This window comes from Vidua macroura, chromosome 6, assembly GCF_024509145.1.
Source record: "Vidua macroura isolate BioBank_ID:100142 chromosome 6, ASM2450914v1, whole genome shotgun sequence".
Taxonomy (NCBI): domain Eukaryota; kingdom Metazoa; phylum Chordata; class Aves; order Passeriformes; family Viduidae; genus Vidua; species Vidua macroura.
The window spans coordinates 33,170,512-33,197,280 of NC_071576.1; the positions used below are offsets into that span (position 1 = coordinate 33,170,512).

General features: G+C 42.7%; 2 protein-coding genes and 1 long non-coding RNA gene across 13 annotated transcripts in view; 2 read left to right on the forward strand and 1 right to left on the reverse strand.

Annotated features, from left to right (window-relative positions):
• Positions 1–6,091, forward strand: part of TMEM229B (transmembrane protein 229B) — a 33,223-nt gene extending 27,132 nt beyond the window's left edge. The window contains exon 3 of the mRNA XM_053981040.1: positions 2,473–6,091. Within this exon, the coding sequence (XP_053837015.1) occupies positions 2,499–3,002 (504 nt within the window). The 5' untranslated portion in view covers positions 2,473–2,498 and the 3' untranslated portion in view covers positions 3,003–6,091. The remainder of the gene's footprint in view (positions 1–2,472) is intronic.
• A 253-nt stretch (positions 6,092–6,344) lies between these two features.
• On the reverse strand, positions 6,345–21,816 carry LOC128809230 (uncharacterized). The gene is made up of 3 exons (XR_008437658.1): positions 21,572–21,816; positions 13,709–13,825; positions 6,345–6,616 (listed from the first exon to the last, which is right to left on the reverse strand). It is a non-coding gene; the product is annotated as an uncharacterized LOC128809230 (long non-coding RNA).
• Positions 21,817–21,912: 96 nt separating this feature from the next.
• The window catches only part of RAD51B (RAD51 paralog B), a 379,423-nt gene continuing 374,566 nt past the window's right edge, over positions 21,913–26,769 (forward strand). For 10 of the 11 annotated variants that reach the window (XR_008437716.1, XR_008437714.1, XR_008437715.1 and 7 more), the window contains exons 1-4: positions 21,913–22,026; positions 22,898–22,991; positions 23,794–23,907; positions 25,024–25,140. Coding sequence is in view for 5 of the 11 variants with exons in the window: in XM_053981409.1 (XP_053837384.1) it covers positions 22,908–22,991; positions 23,794–23,907; positions 25,024–25,140 (315 nt within the window). In the remaining 6 variants the exon portion in view is untranslated. Of the gene's footprint in view, positions 22,027–22,257; positions 22,277–22,897; positions 22,992–23,793; positions 23,908–25,023; positions 25,141–26,769 lie in introns of those variants that run through there. The other variant, XM_053981408.1, reaches the window with a different exon arrangement.

Consider the following 26,769-nt stretch of genomic DNA (forward strand, 5'->3'; position numbering starts at 1 on the left):
ATCATCATTGCATGAGGATATAGTGTGGGGCAGAACAAGACATGGCTATTAGTCTTTGGCTTTTGCAGGGAGGTATAAGGCAATGGAAGTAATTGGTGAGGGGATCCTTGGGATGAAAATGAAGAGGGAAGGACCCTCTGTGCATTTGATCCAACTTTGTGAATAGATTTGCAAAATTAGAAGGGTACTCCCAGCTAACAGTTCAAGTACATTTAATGTAAAGCTGTAGAGAGAAGTGCAAGGACTAAGGATCACAAGTGAAAGTTAGGCTTAGAAAAGAGAGGAAAACCATACAATCCCTTGGCAACTTAGTAAAATCTTTACAATAATTTTCTTGTCTGGATAATGACATTACATATTACAGAAACCTCACAGCATATTCTGAGGTGGAAGGGACCCACAAGGATCATCAAGTCCAACTCTTAAGTGAATGGCCCACACAGGGATCAAACCCATAACCTTGGCATTATTAGTATCATGCTCTTACCAGTGAAGCTAATTACATTTTTATTACATTTTACTTTGTTTCAATTATTAAACTCATCTTAACTCATGAGTTGTACTTTTTCCCACCCCCCCCTCCCCGATTCTTCTTCCCATCCCACTGGAGAGCAGTGAGCAAGTGGCTCTCTGGCACTTAGTTGCTAGCTGGGTTTAAATCACGACTCTTTCTTACTGCTTTCCCTGACTTCTGTACCTCTGATTTTTGACTTCTTTTTGAAATGATGTCAGAATGAAGTAATGATAGGAGGATTCAGAGTCCTAAGCTTATCAACTGTGTTGGCAAACTAACCAAGTAACATTACATTGACAAACTCTCCTTGGTTTGCAGTGCCCTTATGCATCAGCTTCTTATGGACTGTGTGGTTATACAGCTCCTGCATATTTCTCATGTGCCACCTCCTCTGCTGTCTTGCAGGGTGTCTTGGGATTGAATTTAGGAGACGTGGCAATCTCTAATGATTCTTTATTCTTTCACCTACAAGCTCACTATGTGCTGTTGAGCTTTCTCTGTAGCATGTAAAATGGATTCTGCCATTAGAAAATGGGTCTTTGTTCAAGCACCCAAATCATATGAACTGTCGAGGCTTTGGTTATTTGTGTGTCTGGTTAAGAGACGTGTGAACGGATCATGGATACAGCTCTGTCCTTTTCACTTTCAATATTCCCCTATGCATATCTTCTTCATGTTTGTTATTATAGTTCTGTTTTTCCTTATAGAAGTTTCTCTTACCTCCTAGCAGAATGTCAGTTGCATGCTAATACTTTGTTCAGAGAGGCACTGTGTTTACAGGGCAGGGCAGGAACAGCCTCTTTCCAGATGCCATGGAATGACTGTACATCAAGTTAGTGTGGTCCTTTCTCTAGCACATTGTGCCACGGAACTGACAAGTGCAGAGCAAGTTAAATAGTGCTTGGTAAAGAGTCCAGAGAAACTCAACTTGAAAGAGTAAGCTTTCAAGGATGAAAGAGGTCAAATCCATCCTGTGGTGTAAATCTGCAAGGCTTTAGTAAAATTATGCTTATAATCATCCCGTGTAATTGACTGTAGCATGGCAGACTTGTGAATCTCTACAGAAATTGTAAAAGCTAATTGTGATGAAACAGCTCAGTGATAAGCAAATTGTGCCTTTTCAAAAACTCTTCACCAATTTCTTCCTGTATAGACAATTAGGGTTTGTTCTCATTTCCTATTGATCATGACTAACTACCCCTCTCTAGGCTCAGCTGTTCCTTTTTATTCTCCTCCTTTGTGCTTTGCTGTCCTGAAGCCAAATCTGAATGGATTTCAGTGGCTCTCTTGTGCTTTTTTACTTGGTATCAGGAAGTCTGGCACCATAAGAAAATTATTTTATAAATGCTAGCCATACAATGGATGAGTTCTTCAACAGGCAAAATAAAAGTTCAGCTGAATAATGAGTGCAAGGTATGGTGTCTGTGAGTGTAAAATCTCTGAATTTTCTTCTCCAGTTCCCTTGCTGTAGCTCCCATCAAAGCTCAGTTTTAGACTACAGGAAACATTTTGGGTATAGAGACTGTAGGCAACAGCTGGAAAGGCTCGGTTTTACAATTCTGTGTTCAATTATTCTATTCCACAGTAGAATCAGAAAAGTAAGTTTTTTGAAAAGAGTAAATAGGTGATGTGTACTCCTTGTGGGAGTAAATTCTTTGGCAACATTGCTCCTGGCAAAGCCCTTGTACTTATCAACTCCCTCCTTACTGCCAGTGTAATACCAGTGGCATCCCATTTTTCAGGCAGAGCAGTATGTGTTGTTCAGGCCCATCCTGAGTCATGGAGCCTTGTAAGATGCCACCTTTCTCCAGGCCTTAAAATCTGCTGTGGTGAAAACGAGAGTAACTTCTTTCTCAAATTTATCCATTGTTACAAGTTTGTGTGTTGCCATCTGGGGGACAAGGACTTGTGACATCCTCGTTGACTCTTCTCTCCCTCTCTCTCCCTCTTCCTTTCAGAGTGCTGCTGAGGTGAGTGCAGAAGAATGGCTGCGGCAGAACCTCTGACAGCTTTCTCACGATGGTACCTCTACGCCATCCATGGCTATTTCTGTGAGGTGATGTTCACAGCTGCCTGGGAGTTTGTAGTCAACTTCAACTGGAAGTTCCCCGGTGTTACCAGTGTGTGGGCACTCTTCATCTATGGCACCTCCATCCTTATTGTGGAGAAGATGTATCTGTATCTCAAAGACAAGTGTAACATTTTAGTGCGCTGCTTCATTTACACACTGTGGACATACCTCTGGGAGTTCACCACTGGCCTCATCCTACGCCAGTTCAATGCCTGCCCGTGGGACTATTCCCAGTTTGATTTTGACTTCATGGGCCTGATCACCCTGGAGTATGCCATCCCATGGTTTTGTGCTTCTTTCATCATGGAGCAGCTGGTGATCAGAAACACCCTGCGCTTACGATTTGATGAGACTGCTGAGCCTGGGGCCCCCACTGCGCCTGTTGCCTTGGCCAATGGCCACGTGAAGACGGATTGAGCAGCGACTTAGAGCCATACTTAGCAATCTGAGAGAGCCCAGATCTCTACCACTGACAGTCAGCTCTGGCTCTGAGGTACTGCTCCTTGCTGTATAAGATTCATAACCCCATTTTTCTAATGGGGATGTGCATGGGATATACCAGAAAAAATGGAACCAATAGATTTTCTATGGATTTTACTCTTTGGGCTCCAAGGACCAATATCAGTTACTTGTTAGTTAGGTTGTTTCTGATTTTAACTTATTACTGATGAAAGCAGTCCTTTTGCTTACACTTTAAAGTGGAGAAAGAAGAAAAAAGAAATGCTACGGTGGAAACGCATCCTAAAAAACCCCACCTAATCAGTGGATGGGCATGGACACGCCAGCTGAGTTAGTGATTGGCTTACTCCATTAGGCAATATTCAGGTGCTTGCTTGCAACCAATACCTCCCGTGGGACCTGAGATGCTGCAGGAACAAGCAAAATCCATCTGCTGTTGAGAAGTACCTAAGACTGGCAGTCTGCTGGGGAGGTAGATGGTGTTCCCCTCACCAGGTCCCATTGGCCTCTCCCCAGGTTCTTTGTTGCACCATGAAATAATCTGGTGCTGGACATCTTGCTGAACTTATATGGATATTGTACTTTTTGAATTCTCAGTCCTGATACTTCTGATACTCAATAGAAATATTTTTTTCCTTCTTTTTTTTTTTTTTCCATTCTTTTTTTTTTTTCTAAAAAGGCCTTTTTTGCCAAGTTAATTTTACCATAATCTGTGCTATCTGAATCTTGGCAAAAGGCACAAGAAATAGTGCAAGTCTTCCCATCTCCTTTGTCCCCACAAAGCAGATCTTGCTGCAGATTCCAGCTCCCATCTCAGCCATGCAAACCTTGTAGAGACTATATAGCCCACAAGACTTTTCTGCCTTCCTTTCCAGGGATTCCTCTGTTTCTGGTGATGTTGATGACTTAGTCTGGTTGCAGTCCATTGTATTTGAAGGTCAAAACCTCCATGTGGCTAACCCAGGATTTGGTCCTCTGGCACTGACTCCCATGTTCCTTCAGCACTGGCAAACAACAGCAAAAACAACAAAAACCAAAACACCTGTCTCTGAAAAGCATGCACTTCTTCATGCTCTGCCTGAATGAGGCTTTGAGTTAGGGTGTGAGAGCAGCAGCAGAGAGGTGGAGCAGGAGGGACTGCTGTGGCTTCACTGTAGACCTACCTGCACCAGGGACAGTTTGAAATGTAACCGATTGGGAACACTTATGGAGAACAAGGACAGCTGTGGTGCAGGGAATGTGTTTGATAGTGGCAGCCATAAGTTTGTAATTCACTCTGTCAAATCTTGGCCTTTGAAGTTAGCAAGAAACAGAGAGCTTCCAGCTGACAGATGTCTCACTCCTGAACTGATATATGGGGAAAGTTTGCGAGAGTTGTCCCAAAAGGCCAGATTATTTTTTCTTGTTCTTCCACCACAGTCAGCAGAGCTGTACCAGGCCAGATTATTTTTTCTTGTTCTTCCACCACAGTCAGGAGAGCTGTACCAGGGATAATTTGGTTTGAAATGCTAATCTGTTGTAGGATTCCACTCTTATTTTGGAAATAGTTGGGCCATTTCTGTGTATGTCCCTTGTCTCTGGCAGGGGGTGCTCAGCTATGAACCTGCTCTTGCCCTGGTGCAGCCATTCCTGAGAGGAAAAGCACTGCTGGCCCTGTGAGTAGAATGGTTTCTTGGTTCTGCTCTTACAGGGCAGTGTTAATCCTTTTTTGTATTACACAGAGAGCAATTATTTTATTCCTTCCCTTCCCCTTTTCACATGGCATCCATTGCTGGCAATGGACACATGAAAACAGTGGTGGCAAGGATTTAATCAAATCTGCCCTGGATATGCAATGTATCCCAAATCACTGAGAATACTTAGGTGGGTATTTAGAGTTCCCTTTTTACAGTTCATTAAATTAAAAGAGATCAAACACTGAACAGATAGTTCTTTTGATGCTGTGATGCCAGTGTTATGAAATCAGAGGAACAGTATGTAGTTGATAAGCCTTGTTGGTCTCAGGAGTATTAACCCAGGCAAAACAGTCACCTGAAACTGTACATGGAAGGAAAAAAAAGAGCTTTGTGTGTGGGATAATGTAGATGAGCTCTACTGGAGCAGAACAAGAATTGCAAGGTGCAGATGAGAGTTGGGATCCCACCATTTTGGCCCTGATCATGTCATGATCATCAAATGCAGTGTCTAAAGCTGGGTTGTCCTCTCACAGTATAGCTTAAATGTGGTGTTGTGCTGCCTCCTACACCGCCCCCACATCATGTAAAACCCTAAGCTTTATAGAAAGAACCTTAGGATCCGTGCTTTCTCCTTAGCTGTTATAAAACTCTTTGGAAAGGTTAAAAGGAGTTAGCAGTGTGGTGTGGAGGAGTGGCTGTCTGCAGAGCTAACCTGGTGTGCAATAGCAGTTGTGTCTGTTATTGTCTGTACTTAAGAAGGTCCCATATAAACGACACTTTGTTTGTGTTTTGCTGAGTGATGTAATATTTAACTACTCAAAATATGGAAGGGTTTCCCAGCAGCATCTAGTATCCTAGGGCATTGTTCTTATTGCCTGTGTCATTGAAACAGCCGTTGTAGTCTGCTTTCCACTGGTGTCTGATGTGTACCACCCAGCTATTGCATCTTCATAGAGTGGTAATTTATACCCAGAAGTGCACTTTACTTGCAGCTTGCACACCAGAAACAGAAAAGAACCTGGCAAATTCTTAAATAATTTAATTGTGTATAATACCACATACTTAATGCAGCAGGATTAGCCAGACTTCTCCTTTCTGAGCAACGTGGCTGCTGTCAAAGCTTTGTCTTTTCTGCAAAATCTCCCTTTTTAATACATGTGATGCTTCTTATAACATCTTGCAGAACTGCCCAGAGCACGTTGCCAGGATCTCAGTGAGAACTTGGGAGCTGGACTGAAGTTGAAGAGACATTTACATTAAGAAGAAAAAAAAACGCACAAGGCCTAACATTTGTTTGTATGTGTATCTTCCTCAGTAGATTAAAGTTGCCTGTTTTGAGTTCACCAGCAATAAAAAAAACCTTGTGATTTATCTACTTTGTCCTAACTGCAGCAAAGAGAAAGTGACCCTGATCTCTGCTTTTCTTTTCCAGGGGGTGGTGGGATATGGACTCCCCAGTGTTCCAGTTTGCATCTATTCTCTTACTTGTCTTGTGTACAGTACACCCTAAAGGATCTCAAAGTGTGTGATAAAAAAATACAGAGTGTGGTGTCCGTCACACAAGAGGCAGTTCAAGCATTACTGTGGTATCTGTTCATACTCCAAAGATCTTGCCAGAGGGGAATGTTTGATCTACAGCAGGACCAGATGGCATTTTGGTCTTTTGTGTTATAATTGAGAGAAATGTGTACATACGTACCAGGTACTATTGCGCCTTTGGTCTGAGTGCATTTTGTAATTAAAGCAGAATAATCCAATCAAGATTTTGCTTGACTAGTCCTGTGACTATAAAAGGTAAAAAAAGACTTCAGGGCTTTAGCTGCTTTGAGAATTAGGAAGCAGGTGACTGAAGTCCTGAGTTTAGCATAGCTCTGCTGCTGACTGGTTTTCTTAAACCTGCAGAGAAAGAAAGGGGATTTCTTCACTTATGGGAACTTCTGCCCTTTATGTAAATAAAACATGAGCCACAACCAGGATGTGAACTGAAACCAAATGTTTTTCTATTTTAATTTATCCTAGGCCCTGAATAGATGCAATATGCCCTGTATTCAAGGGGGAGGCTTGCAGACCTAAACTCTTTTCCTCCACTTCTGCCTGTAAAATGCAGCTGAACCGCCTGAGGGGGAGAATACTCTCTTCCCCTTCCTTCCAGCACACTGGCAGCTACCAAATCCCTCTGTGGTCCATCACCTGTTGCAGAAGGAAATTTTTCTTCTTATATGGCGTCTTATCAAACCAGAAGCTGTTAGTAATGTGTGTCACCTTACCCAGCTGCTTTGGCACCTAAAGACCACTTTGGGTCACAGGGCTGGTGAGAACAGATGAGCATTGTCCCTGTTTGGCAAATGGCCTCCCTTTGAACCTGTCTTCTTTTACTCCTCCTGGAGTGTCCTGAGCCAGCTGCTGGCTTCCCTTCCTTCCACCTTCTGTCCCAGAGAATGGAGCAAGCTCTGCAGCTGCTCAGGGACCTTGGCACCACTCAAGGTTTTATGCTAACACAGGTCTGTCTTTGCTTGGGCATGGCAACTTTGATTTTAAGAGCTCTAAGGCTCTGAACTTCAGGCTCATCACAAGCAAGGCTTTCACATACCTCATAATGAATTTGTACCATGTGGAGTAGCTTATATCTTCTAGGAAGGCAAGCTTTTGCTCCGTCAAGGGTTTGACCACTAGTCAAACTGGTTTGTGAACAAGAGGGGAAGTTACAGAAGCAGGTGGTGCCCCCAGCACCTGCTCTGCTTTTGGCCCCTGGGCAGCTAACACAGATGTGGAAGGAAAAGGTGCTGTTTTGACAGAGTCCTAGGCAGGGGTTGGGGATGCACTTGTCCAAAGGCACCACATCTTCAAATACAAATTTCTGCTTTCCCACTGAAATCTTTGCTACCTGTGGAAACGCAAATGTTTGCTTGCCCCAAAATGTATGATTGCTTGAACTTACTCTGAACTAGAAGGAGTGTTCAAAATCTCCAGTCCTCTTTCTCTCTAGGCGATTCCCAACTTACAACTTTGTGGAAAAATGTGTCACCTTGGGATGTACAAGCTAATGCTCATTAAGCCAATGTAGGTCCTAAAAGCCATATAGTGCTGTTCTCCATCCTGCTGAGTTAATCATGCTGAGAAGCAGAATAGACACACCTCAGTGTGTGCTGCCATTTGGCTATACCACTTCAGGATCTGAAATAGTAGCAACGCCTACTCAGGAATTCATTTTGCCTTATAAAATGTACTCTTAATTCCATGCTTAAGAGGAAGAAAGAGATCCTATATAAGCTTAATCACTGCTTCTTATCTTATTTGTGCTCTTACTTGTTTAAGATTTCAGCTATTTAATTGAGACCCTGAAGACCAAATGTGGAAGGTGACTTTTTACAGCTCTGGAGCAGGTCAGTATCATCACACAACTGCACTCTGCATTGCATGGGGTGTGCTGTGCAACTCCAGTCTACAGCCAGGATGGGCTTCTTCCGTACAAGGACTGTGATGAGTAGAGGGGGTGATAAAAACACTGCTGATAATGGCGGCAGAGCAAGGACTGGTGGTGACACTCCCAAATCTTCAAGAGTTAGATTGAAAGAATCTCTTCATATTCTCTGTATCTGGCACTTCTCATAGGTCTAAAGCAAATTGGCAGTTTTTATTCTAAGAGATACACACCATTTCTTTGACTCCTTACTCTGGAGACTGGGTAGCTCACTCCTCCTATTGTAGGCACTGAATTTTCTGACATGAATGGCCTTCATTAGTGTCTCAGAAAATAGCAATTTTTAAATGGTCATCCCAAATGTTTGACATCAGTTAGTATTTATGCTTTAGTCAATTTAGGAGCTAAAGACCCTTAAGTATCTGGTGATGCTGTTTGTTTATACTGTTTGGCATGTGATCCTGCTTTAATGCTGTAATGCAGAAAGAGGAGGAAGTTCAAGCAATTTTCTCTTTATTAAAAATACATAAATGTGCAGTTGAGACAATATTTATTAAATAGGTGAGATATGCATATGCTTAGAGCTGTATGAGCTTTCAAATATGGGACACTTTCCAGTGAAGAATGTTGCTTTCCACTGCAGTTAATCACCTTTGCAACATTTCTATATTGCTATTTCAGTGTGGTTCTTTACCTTAGTATTTTGAGAATGAGAATAAAAATATTTTCACATTTCACTGAAGGATCTTTGAAGTGCTTTTCACAAACTAATGAAATAATTCTTGCTTCTGAAGAATTACTGAAATGGGTCAGAATTAACCCCAAATAGCACTGATCAAGAGCTGATGAAAGTTCACAAAAGGCCATTTCAGAAAGAGAAAAGGGAATTTAACACTTTACCTCTTAACCAAGTTCCCCGATTTGTTGAGTGAGTTAATAATGTTCTGACAAAGTAGGGAAACTGAGGAAGTGCTACCTGGTTTCCACCATGTGAAGCTGTCCCAGAAATGGTTGTGCATATTGTGACATTGCTCTGTCTGCCCAAGTCAAAACCAGCACATGAAGGGACTGTCAGAGCCGATAGGCAGCCCAGTAGCTTGTATAAAATAGGACTGATTCCCTCTGCTACATAATCTCATCTCCATCAGTAGAGTACTTTTGGGTAAATATTGCTAGGGGCAACAAGCTATGTTAAAGGCTGAACTGAGGTGACCATCTGCTCTATCAGCTTGCATTGCAGTTACTGCAGAGCTTATCTGTGATCTTGTTTCTGTTGTCAGACCACTCATCTGATACCACAGCTCTTCCTACTGCTTCTTTTTCTCCAGCAGCTTCTTTGCAGTCTCCTGTCCTTTCCATGCTTTATCTCCACTGTAAGCCGATGCTGTAGTGACAGGTACCCAAGCTCCCCTACCCCAAGTCTGAACCCCACCTTTGGCAATTGAACAAAAATGCTGTGTTAAATATTTGCTGATGAGCTGTACCTTCCATTGAAGCCCCCAGCAGCTGCAGTTGTCAGTGCTTTGAAAAGCAGAAAACATTTTACACACTTGCCTTCAGGCACAAGTACAGCAGGAAGTATGAAATTACCGTTCACTGTGTTTGTTCTACCTTCCACACAACAGTACACAATAGGTTTTCATGGCTAAATTCGGCGAAAAGCTTCTCTGGTCAATCTCTATGAGTTTCGGTGAATGTAGACTAATACTTAATTTCACCTCATCGTTCACATAAATGTGTATACATATAGTGAGTGTGTTTAGATGCACAAACATAGCTCATGGCATACATGCATTGTAACTTCTACCAAGAGCCATCCCCTGTTTAGCTGCCCACTCACTGCCACTTTCTTGAGCAGATGAAATGCAGAGCATATCCAAAATAAAGCCCACATACATATGAAGAAGGTTAAGATCTAAGTTGGATGTTCTTGACCTTGCAAGCTGCATGTCTGTGTGCTTTGGTATGGCCTCAGTTAGATGTATCAGGGGATGAAAGACTAATTGATGAGCAGTCAGCTCAGAGAGGGAAGTTAGGCCTAGGTTTTTCAAACATGTTTTACATATGGTGTTTAAATAAGATTAAGGCAAACATACCATACTATTCTGCTTCATCTTTATCAAAGGGGAGTTATCACTTGGAGACCTTCTGGTTCCTTTGATAGGGTTTGGCTTCCAGTCTGTATGCACTCTATAATTGCTCAGGAGAGCAGTGTGTACCCTGCTGAGCCAAACCCATCCCGTCCACTCCTGTTTCTCAGCTAAGGCATCAATCAAAAGTACTCGGACCCAGGCTGCAATGTTGATCCTAGACATCCTGTTCTGCTGCTCCATCTTTAGGCCACTGGATGTGTCTGCTATCTCCAGTCTCAGTCACATTGCAAATTGTTCAGGCCAGGCCTTGTGTTTTTGTTGTCACATTGATGTAAGCATGTCCCTAACCGGATCTGTAAGTGCTAAATTATCAGAGAGAGTAAGCATTAAAAAAAAGTTTCTTGAAATTTTCAAGGATAAGAGTAAACATCTCAGCTCTGTTCAACCAATAAAAAAGCTTGACCAAAATGTCCAAGAGGTACCTCTGTTGATCCTTTCCATACAGGAAAGGGGATTTTCATCCAGGAAGGCATATCCCTAATGATGATGATTTGAGCATTCCAGCAACACCAGAGTGGAGCATGGCTTGTGGCACACTAGAAGCCTCCTCTGTGCGACTCCTCTTCAGGTGACACACTGGTGTCCACCTTAGCCAAGTGCGGGCATTCTCTAGCAAAACAGCTTTTTAATGTCACTGGATGGTGAACTGGCTCTTCAGCAGGGCCTGATTGGAATTAGCATGGTAATGATAATGATACTTTGGTTGACAAGTGTGATGACAAAGCACAGCTGTCCTTTGATCTTGCAGTAAGGGCAGCATGGCCCCCAGCAGTTTGCTTATGGAAGGGCTTTGTGCTGCATGACTGCTGAAAGTAGCACAAACCTCTCCAAACAACAGCACAGGCTGCAGTTGTCCTGGCCACTGACCTCTGGGCATGCACCCAGCATGAAGCTTGTGGTGTTACACTGTCCCAGCAAGGCTGCCTGCAACCTTATGGCTGCTGGCAAAGCCAGCAGTAAGCCTGGCCTGGACTGCTGTCATGTATGGTTCATTAAACCTTATTTCTCTGCTTTATCTTCTATTGCCCATCCTGTCCGTCCTCTCTGCCTCACTAGCTGCCTCCTGGCAAGGTCTTATTGCCTGTTAGGGCTAGAGTGTTCATCTCAATTTCCTGTTTTGTATCTGGTGACTTAATCCTTGCCACTTGACAATTTTTTCTTGGCTGGGGCTTCACAGCATTGTTATCTCCAGCTCTTTGTTGTCACCTCCTTATGGCCACTCTCCCCCTCCTCAGGAATCCCTGTTCAGATCAGCTGTGTCCCCAGTCTGGGCACCCCCATCCAGTTACACAGCTTTTACTGCCATCTCCTCCCCATGTCCCAGACCTCTGCCTCCCTCCTAGCTTGCCACCATCTCACTAGACTAGCATTATTCTTGGCTCCTCTGGCATGTCTTCCTGAATGAGTTACCAACAACTCAAACCACTGCAGTCAGGGTGGATTTCTGGTCCCATTTTTCTTCTCATGTACCCCCCTTTTTTCATCTCTCCCTCGAAGATACATAACAAATGGGAGAAGCAGAGACATCTTTGACTTTGTCTTCTGCTCTTTCATATTTGCCTAGCCTTTATGTTTTACTACCTTCTCTCTGCCCCCTGAGGTCTCCCTCCTGGACTCGTGCTGGTGTTTCACATCACTCATCCTGCACCCAAGATGTTTTCTTCAGCTGACCTTCTCCCCATGCCAGTCTGTCTCACTAGCCCTTCAAAACCCAGCAAATTAAATCAGCTGTGTATCTATTTCACATATTTATGAGGGAGATACTAATCCCTGCATAGTGAAAGGGTCATATGTACAAAAGGGGAAATGAGGACACCAGCATTAAAGGGAGAAGTGGGGGAAGGGAAGACCGAGACTGAGACCAAGGGCAGGGCAGATGTCAAGGGGATGAGTTTACAGTGTTGAAAAAAAATACAGAAAACTGAAACAAGAACAGATCTGAGTATCATTCGCAAGCCATATTGATTGTTCTTTCCTTGCTAGTTCTATATTTAAAGCACTCTTTTCTGCTCCCTACACCTATGTCTTCAGGGCAGAGACCAAGTCCTCAACTGGCTCAGAAAAATATATTAAAAAATCTAAAAAACAGGAGACACCCCCTTTCTCTGCGTCTTCTATGAAAAGAAACATCTCTCCTTCCCTTTCGGGCCCAGCGGGAAAGCTGATCTGTCAGACTGATCCATTTGCCAAGACTGTCCTCCAAGGCCTCCTTGCCAATTGTCACTGTGCAAGCAGGAAAGCTCTTCCTGGCTTCCCCAGCACAGCTCATGCGCCACGAGGTCCCAGTGGGCAAAGGATTTGCATGTGATGCCGTGACCGTGGCCTCGCGAAACAGCCCAGTTTCCCATCTGCTGTGTGCCGTTACCTTCCCAGGACACAAAAGCATGTGAAATGTCTGCTGGATACAGAAACCTCTCCGGTTGCAGCCACAATAAAATACCCCTCCTTAAAGCAATAGAGAGAGATTGCCTTTTTTATTGCCCTGTAAAGGATTCTGCAATGAGTGAGCTGGAGATTTGACAGTTGCATCCCAGTCATATTTTAACACAATACAGACAGCAGATGCTTCAAGAAGATTATGTTTCTTCATGTGCACTGAGTCTCCAGGGAGATTATACACTCAGGGTCAAGGGCTTTAGGGGGCTGGTTCTACAGCCCTGCAGGAGGATTTTTTTGTTACCAGAAAAAAATATCTGAAAAGCACAGGGCATTCTGCCAAGCCTTCTATATGGAGTCAGCAAGAAATGCTGCTCCCAAGAGATATTTTACCTACAGCTCTATCAGGGATAGTTTTTATTATAACAATAGCATTGATCAAATATCCCCATTGCTGCTCCACCGTGCAGCCCAAGTATTGGGGCTGAGCCTGAGCAGAGGAGCAGCAGTTACTCATTGAACTGTTAAAAGGTTATTTCTGTGTGGGAAAACTGTCTGCTTCTGTAAAGGCAGGCAGAAATGGGCATTGTGTCACAGTATGGTGTTTTTGAAATGCAGATATCTTGGCCAAGGAAATCATTAGCTGGCCAGCTCAGAAGACCATGCAAGGGAGACAATTATGTCCAAAGATGCAATGAGAGCTCTCATGGGGTTCTCACTGTACACACTGAGACAGAGATGTTTTAATGAGGTTTTACAAAGAAGCTCCCTCCTACTCCCAATCCTGCATGACTGTTAATTTATTTGCTTTAGATATTGAACGATTAAGACTGAGCAAGCCCTACTAGAATAAGAAGTGACATGAGATTTAGCAATCCAAACCTTGACACCAGCCCCTCTAAAATCCAGTCCTGAAGTATCTGTCAGTATCAGTACAACTCAGTTGCAGATACAGGCACTCCAGGGTGCAAGCTCATAGCCAGAGTGCTCAGTAGCCTCTGGGACCAGCCTGGCCCAGCACAGACAAGTGGTACTTACCCAGGTTCTGGCAGGTGCTGGAGCTGGACACTCCCAACAGGGAATGCCTGTGCAGCCCAGCCCCTTGCAAGACAAAAGCATGCACCAGCACACACATGGCCTTCCTACAACTGGTTCCTGAAAAAAAAGGAAAAGGTAGTATCCTTAGTCTGGACTAATTTCTTTGTTATTCTGTGTCTCATGCTTTCAGGTGTGTTAAATGCTACTAAATCACAGAGGGAATATTTTATGCTCCCTGAATGGTGAAATCATTAACATTAGATAAGAACCAAAGGGAACATGGACCTCAGTTATTACTAAATTCTGCCTCAGACAAAGCTGCTTCAAATTTCCATGTTTTAGTAAGGAAAGGCCATTAACCAAGGAAACCAGGATTTACCTCAAGTGCTGAAATCTGCACAGGAGAAAGGAACTGGTTTTAGCAAGTGCCCTCCAAAACCTGCAGAGCCATATAGGGCACCAGTTTGGCTTTGCAGTGCTGCTGGCCTAAAAACATGAACTGCCTACTATGTTCCCCCCATCCTCATGCACAGAGGTTAATGGTGCTAGAAATAGTAAATGTCAGGAAGTGTTTCTGAGGTGGAATGTACATTATAAATTTCATTGTACCAAGTCATCAGTCTTCCCACCTTGGTGTATAAGAAGAAAGTCTTTCTCTTCTTGGATTCACTCAATATCCACACTTTCGTGGCTGAATTGGTGTCAGTAATTTCCTTTTTTCTTCAAGTTTTGAACCGGCAGAAGGAGGAATGGAGGCACTTGTAAGCAGAGGAAATTAGCAGTGGGGAGGAAAGACTGTGAGAATTCCTGCCCATACCAACCTATTTTTTTTTTCCATTTCACTTAAAATACATAGTTTTGATATTATGTGTTTATTTCGATTGTTGACAGACTGCACAAAAAAAGCCAGTGTGTTACTCTAGGCATTTTTGGCAGATAGAAAGGCAAACTATCCAGTAAGGATCAGCAGCTAACCCACAGCAAAGCTTAATCTCCAGCCAAAAGCTTAATCTAACAGAAACCAAACATCTGCCCTTCTTGGGTATGCCAGGATGGAGACAGAAGTATTGGTTTCTGGATGGTTCCAGAATTGTTCTTCATCTTCTGACTCTTCTCAGATGGCAAAGCAGGGCCTGGGCGCTCGCTCTGGGGTTTAGGTAAAAGACTGTGGTGTAGGATGGCAGAATTACAGCTACAAAACCTCAGAGCGAACCACACATAGGTCTAGTACAATTAAAAGTATCCCTCTCTTGCCCTGTAAAACATTCTGCTTTTTCTGGATTTTCTCTCCCAATGTCTCTTTTCATACACAGCATATTGAAACCATTATCCCTGGAATAAGAGGGTGAATGCTGCTTTTTTTTCCACTCTATCTCATTTCTGACCTCTGCTGCTTTTTACTATTCTAGTCCTGGTTTATAACTGGAAATTGAAAGCTCAAGGTTTTCTTCACATCTGACATTCATTCATTCTCCCAGCTTCTTTTTGTCCCAGTGAGATTAAAGGCAGAGAGAAAGAAACAATCAAAACTGTGTGTTTATGATCCGTGTTTCTAATACCCAAACCTTTGCTTCTGTTTTTAGCCTGATTTACTGTAACTTTATTCACTTCACTGACCTCATTATGAATTCTCATCAATGTAAGAAGGAAGTCGAGTGATAGATTTAAATACAGACATATTTTAAACATAACACTGAGAGTTAAGACAAGTCATCTTGCTCATCTTCCCATTCCCCAGCTGTGATGGCTTGTCTATATTCCTGATCTTATCACTCAAGCCTAGATATCTGAAAAGTGACCATAGATTTAGAGTGACTCAAGTTTTACCAGTCTGGGACATTTCTCTCCCGATTCTCTTCAGATGGCTCCAGTTAGAAGTATGTCAGCTGTGCACCCCTGAGGAGGAAAGTATTTCAAGCTGGAAGCCCTAAAATGAAGCCAGCTCAAATCAGAGGCTTTAAAAACTCATTTGGCCTTTGTATATGACTTGGCAAGTTCCCACTGCGAGGTCAGGGAAACACGCAGCTCCCAGTGGGAGCCGAATGAGAGCCAGTTGAATCAAACTTTTGGTACCATACGGCTGTTGAGTCACACAGCCCAGGATACACCTGTCCCTACTGCTGCTATGACAGCACAGCTGATGAAAGTCAGGATATCTCCATCTTCTGTCAGCTCAGTGGCACCTCTCCTTATGGTGCATTTTATTTTGCAAGGCTGAAAGTGTTGTCATTTCATACCCTTTCCCTCTTTGGTGTGAAAACTGAGGTCCAGGAAAATATTCCTTCAGTGGCTAAACTGGATTGGACTCTGATGCTTCATACAGATTTATAAGCCTCTATCCTAAAGACCACTGAAACAAAAATTTAGTTATTAGACAATTAATAGGACCCAGGCTCAGCAAAACAGCTAATCATGCATTCAGCTTCTTGCTGTACAGATGTCCTATTTTACTTCAATTAAGTATAGGCTTAATGTGCTGCATAGTTAATTTAATACAATTTGCTGCAGTGATTTATTTAAAAAATAGCTATGGCTCTGTAAAATCAATTTGTCATGGGCAGACAGTGTAGGGTGAGGATGATGTGATCATAGCTATAGCACTGTACCCAAACACTGAGTGACAAACATGCTTGCCTGGATAGTCTCTATAGTAATTGAGTTTGCAGTGCTGGAGTACTGGGGTGATATTTGCATATATTATTGCTCTGTGCTCATCCCAGTAAAATGGATAAGAAGTGTCATGCTTAAAGGTAAAAAAATAATCACCACAGAATTAACCTGATTTCTTCTTTCCTCTGTGGTTAAATCTTCTGTAATTATCCACTATAAGACTCTTCTATCTGTTCTCCAGCACTGCTAAGACACAGGACACTGGGTCTCTGTTTTGATCTTGTTTGAGACTGCTGAGTTCCTTGTAGGTGTGTGTGAGCATGAGTAACATCCAATTGCAGGGCATGAAGATGTCTCATTCTTTCACAGGCAAGCAGAAAACTGTAAGGCACAAATACTGTGGCAGTGGAGACATTCTTCTGCTTTCTCTGCCCAGGTTTGGTGGTGTGTTCTATCTTCCAGGCCACTTGGCCACCTTTGGAAACACTTCAAAAACATCTTCTAGAGGAGAATGATGAGAATGTCTGGAGCAGTTTCCTTTGTAGTTCCAGCCATAGGGATCTCATTCATGGCTTTAAATGTAAGTAAAATGAAAACCACGCAAAAGCCAAAGGTCCCAGACTGAAACAATTAAAGGAATTATATGTTCCAGGCTTTGTTTGCTTTCTGGTTTCTGTGTCTGTTGTTTGAAATAAGAGCTACTTGGGTTGACATCAGCTACTGGGTTATCAGAGCAATCTGTAACGTCATGTTAATCTGTAACATCACAAGTGAAGACTCCTTTTCTCCCATTTCTGGCAACTGCACAGAGATGAGTGTCTGAGATCTGTTCTTCTCTCCTGGTGTTGTCTGAGCAGAAAAGCTCATCACTTACAGTTGAGTCCACTGGTTCCTGTTGTCTCTTTTCTCCACTGAAGAACTCTACAGATGGAGCGAGGGCTGTTCCTGAAAGCAAGAGATGTCCTACCCTAATTGCTAAAACCAGGCACCATCAGTGCTAATTTCATGGTGTCTGACTCTGAGTGTGATGAAAAGGGGTACACAGTGCACTTTCACTACTGGTCACTGTGAAAAATCACTACTTTGATTTTTCTAGTCTAATTGCAGCTTCTCAATAGAGGCTGGATGCTGTGAAGGGTCACAATGCTCCTAAAGGCCCCCTGCTGTGATATTTGTCACTTCTTTGTCTATCTCAGCATCTCAGGGAAAGCTGCAGGAAAATCTGTTTTAAGAGTGGCAAGGCCTGGTGATTGCAGACATCACTACTGGGACAAACACGGCAACTTCAGTAAACAGAAGGTCAAGACAAGGCAGTAAAAAAGGACTGCTGGTAAGGCACAGGTGAAAGGCAGGAGCATGTCAGGTTTGTTTTATGTAGGGTAAATTTGGTTTAGCATGTACAGGCAAAGATCTGCTGTGTAACAACTTCACATAGACTATTATGCTGCTGCTGCATCAGTTCATGGCCTTCTCATCTTAACAGAAACTTAACAGCTCCAAAGACTTGAATGACTCCTCCTGTCCCTTTAACCAGAAAAAGCTAAATGAAGTAGGAAGCTGATCTTGGTGGGTAATCTTCTTAGATGAGTACAGGCTAAAAGTGGAATAATCCCTGAAGTCTCTGAATTGTTTGTTCTAGTTTGGGCAGAAAGCAAATGCAAATGAGTTTTTCAAAGCTGTAACATGCAGGTGGGGCTGCCCTTCTGCCTGCAGTGGCCAGTCTACTTTTTTCTGAAATAGTTTTGGAGGTTGTGGATAATTCTGGATTCACAGCAGCATGTGTGAATAGGCAGAAAACAGAGACATGCCTTCTGCCTGTTCTGAGAAAAAAAAAAATCTTCCTTTTCCTGGTGTAAAGGTGTGTGGTCAGACAGGTCTTCACTAATACCTGAGGAGGATTCATTATTAATTTGGTTTAATCCTTCCTGAGCAGGAGGAAAAAGGTTAATTGCTTGGGGAGAAGATTTATCCGATCCACAGACGGTTCAGATGACTGGGGTGTAGTGGGAAGAATAAGTCAAAATGAAAAGATGGGTTACTTTTTCACAGGTCTGTTGTTCTTAATTTTTTATAGCCAATGGCAACACTGCTGAGCAGCTTCTAGAAAAATAGAATGGTGGTTTCCTTTCCCCCACCCTCTCCCTGGAGCAGATGCATCTGGCAAAATCTCAAGTTGAAGTAGCTTTGCTAAAACTGTGCTAGTGTGGACAGCATGAAAGTGTTTTCAACCAGGGTGCAGGCCTCCTTATGAGATTTTTTTTTTTTTTTTTTTTGTGATGGGGAAACCTCAAAGGATTGGAAGTAAATCTCCATCTCCTTTAGGGAGACAGACACAGACAGAATAATTCATTGGAGGTTCCTTTGTGTACTGTTATTAGCAACCTCTTGGGACCTTAATCCCAGGAAAGCATGCAAACCAGCATAACTGGTTTCAGTCTCCAGAGCTCACAGGTAATTTCTTTCTATTAAAGAATCTGGTAGGCATCAAGTAGGTAACCCCAAGGAATAAAAATATATTAGACTAATTAGACACTAGTCAGCAAGCATAAGGTGGGGAATTGCTCTGAATATCTGAATTACCCTTGTGAATCTGAATCATTGCTGTATTCTGCTGGAGTAGCTTCTTTTGGGGAGACATTTTCACAGGAGAAGGGGAACACTGCTAATTTTAAGGCAAGAATTGATAGTTGGAAAATAGTAATAAACCTGAGGATTGTAGTCAGAATCAGTAAGCTGACACTGTGTTAGCAATTATGTGAATCATCTGAAATGTTGCAGAATGCAAACTATTATCTGAAAATGCTCACAAAAGACTGTCTTGGGCTTGAGGAAGAAACTTTTCTGTGGAATCTGTTCTAGAAAGGAAACATTTTACCATTATATTTTCAATTCTAGAATTATTAACTACTGAGTATTTATTTGGGTAAGAACTGATAAGTATTTCATCATGTGTCCTTCAAATCAGACTCTATCCCTTTCTGCTTGCCCCTTAGACAGCTAATCACCATTCCCTTTTTAATTTTAATTGGTGTGCTTGATGTTAGGTCCTTTTGATTCTGTGAGATCTTGTTTGTCATTGCTGTTATACTTCTGCCTTTCTGTGACTCTTCCTCCAGTGTTGCCAGTTTAAATGACCTTCTTATGTTAATGCGGTGAAACTCAGCTCTTATAAAGTAATAATCTCTTAGCTTTATTTATCCTTTCTTATTTTAAGTTCCAGAAGCAGCGAAAGGCTTAGATTAGCACAGTTCTCTGCTGTATCATGCCTGACACATGAGTCTATTGGACTGGCACTACTTCCTCTGTTTGCAGACTAAATGGGGAAAAACAAAGCCAAGATGGAAAACAGACACTCTGTTGTCAAGGGGCTTGACCAAGGTCACAGAGCACAGCAGTTTGCAGAGTGTCCTGATTCCCTAGTGACTACTGTCCTAGTCAAACATATGGAAGCTGTGCTGCTGCCTGCTGTGTTGCTGCTTGAGAATGTTGACAGTGACTAAGCTGGTTATCCTCTGAATATTCTCTCCCTTGAGTTACATGAAGAAGATGATGCACAGTTATTTGACAGCAGGTTTAAAGGTATATCTGCATATCTGAGAAGCAGACCGGAGAACAGTCATGACACTTCTGAGAAATGAGATTTAAAGAACTTGCAGGAGAGGCACCTGGCTATATTGATTTTGCTCACAAATTTTCTAAAGTACTTGGCTGGTAAGATTTTCTTCCCTTGCCCAATGTTCCAAAAGAGTTCTCTGGTTTAAAACAGGTATTCTGTTTGTGTAGAAAGTGAAAAGGAAGCCTGTTGGTCTGCAGGTGAAGGGAAAACCCTGATGAGTTTGTGGGAGGAAAAAGCAATCATCAAGGCAATGCTCCCTTTTCCTCTGCTGGGAAGGAAGGGCTTCTGCTACCCCTGTGCTGAGGAAACTGTAGTTCATGACAAGTTATAGTATGGTCATGTCCTTCTTTTTACATTGAAACTAAACTGCAGCCACAGACATATTTCCCTTTCCTTAGACAGATCTTCTCAGATGTGACTCACATTTTTCAAGTCAACTTTTAAAGGCCGACTACACTAGGAGGAGCTCTTCCTCCGTGCCATCTCTCCCTGTTCAGCTACCTTTTCACTACAGCTCTGAGTTGCTTTTGTATGGGCTGATTACTCCCTGCCCAGCTTCTTAAATCCTCTGGACTTCTCTGAGCATGTAAGCTCCCTTCAAGGTATGAAAGGAACATTAATTCCCTGGCCCTTTTCGACACTACAGTTGTTGGGCATTATATGATAGCTTCTTGCTGCTTCTGCTGTTTCCAAAGTTCTGCTCATTTGGAAGAGTGGCTGAAGTGTTCTATAGTTTGCAGCTTTGCTGTGGCATTTGTTTTTCAGAACAGACAAAAGCCCAGCCATGCAGTTCCCAGTGCTCAGTTTCTCAGTTCTCAGATGTCCAAGGTAGTTTGGCCCATTTTTTTCTTCAGTTGGGTTATTTTTTAGTACTGTAAGGATTATGCAGATAACTTATATATAGTAATAAGTTCAATACTTTCTAGTATAACCTAGAGTGAGTTGGAAAACTCACCTCATAGACATTAATGTCAGTCATGTTTGATGACTGCTTTTCCCTGTTACATTCAGAAATTCAGGAATAGTGTGGCCAGCAGGACTGGGGAAATTATTCTTCACTATTTGGCATTGGTGAAACCACATCTCAAGTACTGGGTCCAGTTCTGAATCCCTCAATTCAGGAACTACTGGAGGGTGTCCAGAGAAGGGCAACAAAGCTGGTGAAGGTTCTTGAGTTCAGTGAGGAGCAGCTGAGGGACTTGGGGTTGTTTAGCCTGGCAGAAAGGAGGCTAGGGCCTTATCACTCTCCACAACTACCTGAAAAGAGGCTATAGCCAGGTGGGGTGTGGCACCCCCTCCAGGTAACCAGCAGGACAAGAGGATATAGAGAAGAGGTTGAGGTTGGATGTTAGGAGGAAATTCTTCACAGACAGAGCGACTGGCCATTGGAATGGTGGAGTCACTGCCCCTGCAGTTGTTTAAGGAAAGACTGGATGTGGCACTCAGAGCCAGGGTGTGACAAGGTCGTGTTCGGTCATAGGTTGGACTCGATGACAACAGAGCTCTTTTCCAACCTAATTGATTCCGTGATTCACATTATGGGGCATTTCTCTCACAGCTGGCAGCAGACCAGGTGTCCGTGAGCCCTAAATATGAAGACAAGGACGTCATTCCAATATTCTTTACTAACGACTTACCGCGTGCACGGCACTCTCCGTGCTAGAGACTTTCGTGTTTTGTAGACGCTTTTGTGCAGAGGACGGAAGGAATTCCTACATTACAGCACAAGAGCGCCGTGCAAGGCTCCTGCCTCCGGGGTGGCGCTCACGTTCACGGGCGGAAGGAACACTGAAGAGCCCCACGGGCCCTCAGTCTCCGCAAAGGAGAGCAGTGTCCTGCCTGAGCCGCTGCAGATGGACGCTACCCCGGGCAAAGCCGCCATCACAGCCGCGCGCTCCCCGGAACTACCGCTCCCGGCATGCCTCGCGCGCCGCCGGCCGCCAGCGACGCGCGATGATTGGTGGCAGCCGCGGGGAACCTTTGAAAAGTTGCCGGGTGCGCGGTTCCGCTCCCGCGGCGGGGCTGGCCCGGCCCGGCCCGGCCGAGAGCCCCGGGCTGGGGCGGCTTTGCGGCGGGGCACCCCAGCCGCGGGGTGAGCGGGTTGCGGCGGGAGCGGGTTTTGTGGTGCCCGCGGTTTTCGCTGCTGGGGTTCAGAGGGAGCCGGGCCGGGTCTCCGGCTGCGGGCGCATCCACGTGTCCCAGGCTGGTGCGGCGGGGGGAGCCTGGAGCTTTGGGATTCCTTCTTGTTTAAGGAGAATTTTGTAGATGGGGCAATAAAGTTTCCACCTTGTAAAGATGTGGAGGCCTGTGCGTCTGCAAAGTTGTAGCAGTTTTCTGTTATGGTAAACATTTGCGATATTTTTGCACTTAACTACGTTATAAAAGCCTTTGTTTTGACCGAATGTCTCCATGAATTAATACCAGGAATGTTGCCTAAATAATACGTGTGAAACCGACATGGTGAAGCATACGCATGTGTGTGCTTTGGATTGTACTGGGCTGGACAGCGTTTTGTGCGATAGAATTCAATGTCAGTGCTCACCAAAAGTGAGTTGTATTCCAGCAGTGTATATTCTAGGGCTGAATGCTTTCTGTGATTGCTCTACAATTCATATTCAGGCATCCAAAGATAATTATTTCTTGCCACTGCAGTATAGCATGAGGCGTTCTTGTTCAGCTCATCGCTGTGTAACTTCTAGCTTTCTTATGTCCCAGAAATATCTGCCCTATAGACATTGCTGACACTTCTGGTCTTACTGGTGTGTTCTCATACACGGTCAAATATGAGATGTAATTTAACAAAACTGCATTCAGACTGGTAATATAGTTTAATGTGATACAGACTCGCATGGGAAATCTATAACACATTACATCCTGTGTTCTTTAGCAGGGAGTTAGTGGAATTGTCCACACAGTCATATTCAAATATCTTTCAAACGTTTTTTTTTTTGTCTGCCCTGTAGATTGGGAAGCATGGCTGCTAAGAAACTAAGAAGAGCACAGTTGTCTCAGGAAATGTGTGAAAGGCTGAGCCGCTATCAGATCACCACCTGTCAGGTGAAAGAGTTATTTTGTTTGTGGGGGGTGGGTTTTTTGGGTGTGGGTTTGATTTTTTTGGTGTTTTTTTGTGGGTTGGTTTTTCCTTTTTTTTTTTTTTTTTTTTTTTTTGTGCATGACTGTGTTATTTTAATGCATGTAGAGTTCACTTTTTGGTAGTTTAATTAAACTGGGAGCTTTACTTTCTATAAAGTAGGGAGCATTTCAGACTCTATCTGGCCTGCTGCCTTGGAAGAATAGAGCTTTAAAATGATGGATGCCTAACTAAAACATTTAAACTTTTATGTACTTACTGTCCCTGTGGTGGTAGGGAAGCAGCTCTGTGGAGAAGGGCCTGGGGGTCCTGGTGGACAGCAAAGTGTCCCTGAGCCAGCAGTGTGTCCTTGTGGCCAAGAGGGCCAATGGGATCCTGAGCTGCATTAGGAAGGGCATGGCCAGCAGGTCAAGGGAGGGGATCCTGCCCCTCTGCTCAGCCCTGGTGAGCCTCACCTGGAGTGCTGTGTCCAGTTCTGGGCTCCTCAGGACAAGAGAGACAGGGAGCTCCTGGGGCTGGTCTGGTGAGGGGCTTTGAAGATGAAGAGGGGATTGAAGCATCTCTTCTACAAGGAAAGACTGAGGGTGCTGGGCCTGTTCAGCCTCAAGAAGAGACGACTGAGAGGGGACCTCAGCAATGTGTAAAAGTATCTGAAGGGGGAGTTGCTAAACCTGTGGAATATGTATTAATTTTGGACAGATTGCATCAGTTTAGTTCCCAGCCTGGATTTCTAGGTTGTGCTCTCTGAATTGCTCTGTAATCTTTCAGGACTTCTTATGTCTTTCCCTCTTGGAGCTAATGAAAGTCACAGGACAGAACTACTATGAGGTGCAGAAGCTTCTTTGTAAAGTCAGCCGAGCTTGTGCTCCCAAAATGCAGACAGTAAGTGTTCTTGTGTTGATACTGTTTTTGATACAATATCTGGGAAAAAGCTGAACATTGTTGCTCATCTTTTTAGCTGGGAGGCTTGTGGTGTCTCAGTTTTACTGCACAATGGCATAATGTTTTTATTTTTAAATGTAGGTCTTTGATGCACTTTAGGTTGGTCCAGTTACATCTACTAGGTATTATAGCCCCATGAGATTGTTCAGACTTGCAGTTCTGAGTGCAGTAGGGAAATAAATCATACTCTCTGCCAATCCAGCATGTAAAAACTGCTTCTAGCTTGTATCCTGCAGCTAAGAAAATAAAATTTTGTTTACTACAGGCAAATAATAATAATTTCAGTATAAATTTGGCTTCGATATAGAAGTGGTGCCAAGAATTGAAGTGATTCTGAAAATAATTTCTTAAGGTCTACTTCCACCCATGGTAATGAGTTGTAGTGTCCCTTAGGCTACAGTAGCCTAACTGGGAAGGGTGCAAGAAGGAAACATGTTAGCTGCAATGCAGTGGCAGCATTTTCTTTTCTCTTTTGAATTAATGTGAAAAGATGTCTTTTAGGACAGAGAGGATACAGACAGTTCTGATCTCAGTCAATGCAGGCCCTTTTTTATTCCTTACAAAAATAGTCCATGTCCAAATATGTAATTGGCATAGTAATTATAGGAGTAATTCTGTGAAACTTTAAATTCACTAATATGCTGCAATAAAGTTAGTAATAGAAGAATTAGTATGAATTTTACTGCATGTATTTGAAGCTGGCAAATTGGTAATGAACATTGATCAGAGAATTTCACAGGTTGAAAACAAACCTTGTTGAATAGGAGCAGAGACAACTTTTGTCACATCATGATTAAGGGCTTATTATTTAATTTTGTGGTAAGGGAGAGAAAAAAAGACTTAAATTTACTCTGTGAGCTATAAATGGAATATAAATACAAGGAAGGGTGATGAGCTGAAGGCAGACTATAGCTGAATATAACAGTACTTCTCTCATTGTCGAGTATTAAGTCATACCAGGTTGTTGAAGTCAAATACCATTTTCCTATTTCCATTAAAAAAAAAAGCCTTTTCTGATTTGCTTGTTTTCTTTTGCTATTTCCCCTCCTTTTGTAGGCTTATGAAATGAAACTAAAGAAGTCTGTCAATCCTTCTTCAGCCTTTTTATCCACCACGCTTCATAGTTTGGATAGAGTCCTGCATGGTGGAGTGCCTTGTGGATCACTCACAGAGGTAGCTTGTTTAATATATTTTACTTTAGTTGAGAATTCTGCCTTGAAACCAAAAGTCACAGATAGGCTGGGCTATCTTGTGTCAGGTGCTTCAAACACAAAATACACAAAAATGTTTGGATGAGAACAGGCCTTGCCAAGTGCTTTTCTTTGTCTACTGTGGCAAATTGTCACAGTAGAGGAATAAAAATGAGAAGTTACGAAAATCTTACTATGAAGAAAATACTTTTTTTTTGTATCCTGTAATCAAGCTAGATTGAATTTGATCTCTGATAGAAGTGACTTATGAAGTCTAACAGTGATTTAAAACATACTAGAGTTTAAGCAACACTGAGCTGAGACTAAACCGTTTCTGCTCTAGGAACTCTTATATAATGAGAGGCTATTAGTTTTTAAAGATTCTGAGTATTTTTTTTTTGACAATGGAATATGCACCATGCAGGTTACCATAAAAATGTTTTAAGAATGCATCCATGAACATAAATTGATCTGTCAGAATTAACATTTTCTTCATATCTAGGCATAGCTTTGCTGCCAGTTTACTATAAGAAATTTAGGTCAGAAGAACTTAAGGTGAATACTGCAAGTCTTTGAATTCTGGGAGGAACAGCTTGCTGAATTCTGTTTCTTTGAAGAAGAGCTGTTCCTATATAGTAAGAAGTCTATGGTAGTCACGATACATGTAATACTGAGATTGTAACTGTGCTGCTGTTGAGCGTAGTGCCTTCAGCAGGAGATGAGCTTTTGGTTCCTAAAAATATTTTTTTCATCAGCAAATCAGTGGCTTGTCTTATGGATTATGGTCCATGTGGTCACCTGATGAAATAGCACAGTCCATGTTTGAAAAGAAATGATGCTTGCTTGCAGCTGCAATCTAGCTTTCCAGGAGTTCTGTGTGGTCCATTAACCATTCCTCACTGGAGTCGGGGAATGGCTGTTCACATGCTTACATTAATTAAACTTCTGAATTGTGCTTCTTTAGTTGAAATGCAGAGCCACTGCTGCAGAGGCAGAAGCAAGAAATAGGATAGAAATGTGTCTTTTCAGTGATACGATGATTTGTCCTTGAGTTTGTGACTGGCTCAGGAGTGGTGCCCAAATATTTGGAATCTTGAATATGAACTTTTTTTCTGCTAAAAAGAATAAGTGGATGCAGGTCATAAGAGCCATGTGGTTAATTTATGAGGCTGCTGATAAGTGTCATAAATATTTGTCTTTGTTCTTAATCCTAAATGGAGCTTTCATTCAGCAATCAGTGCAGTCTGGCTGATGTGTTCTCACCTGAAGACCATGTAGAATGTTTCTAGAGCAGTAATAGAATTCAGACTTGCTGATTGCCATGTTCTTGGCATTGCTCCAGAGGGAGATCTGGCAAAAAGCAGTGAGTTTTAGGGGAGTTCAGCTGACCTTTAAGTTTTATGTTGGTTTTGTTTTGTTTTAAATTTAATTAAAAAGTAAGCTCTGCAAGCAATTGATCTCAAAGTATGGATGTCAAATACAATTTTCCTGAGATAATATAAAATAATGCTTTACAGGAAGTTAATGTAAGTGCCTAATTTTCCAGAGCTATATATTTTATATACTTCTTAGCCTGGTTAATTATCACAATACTCAATTTTAATATCCCCGC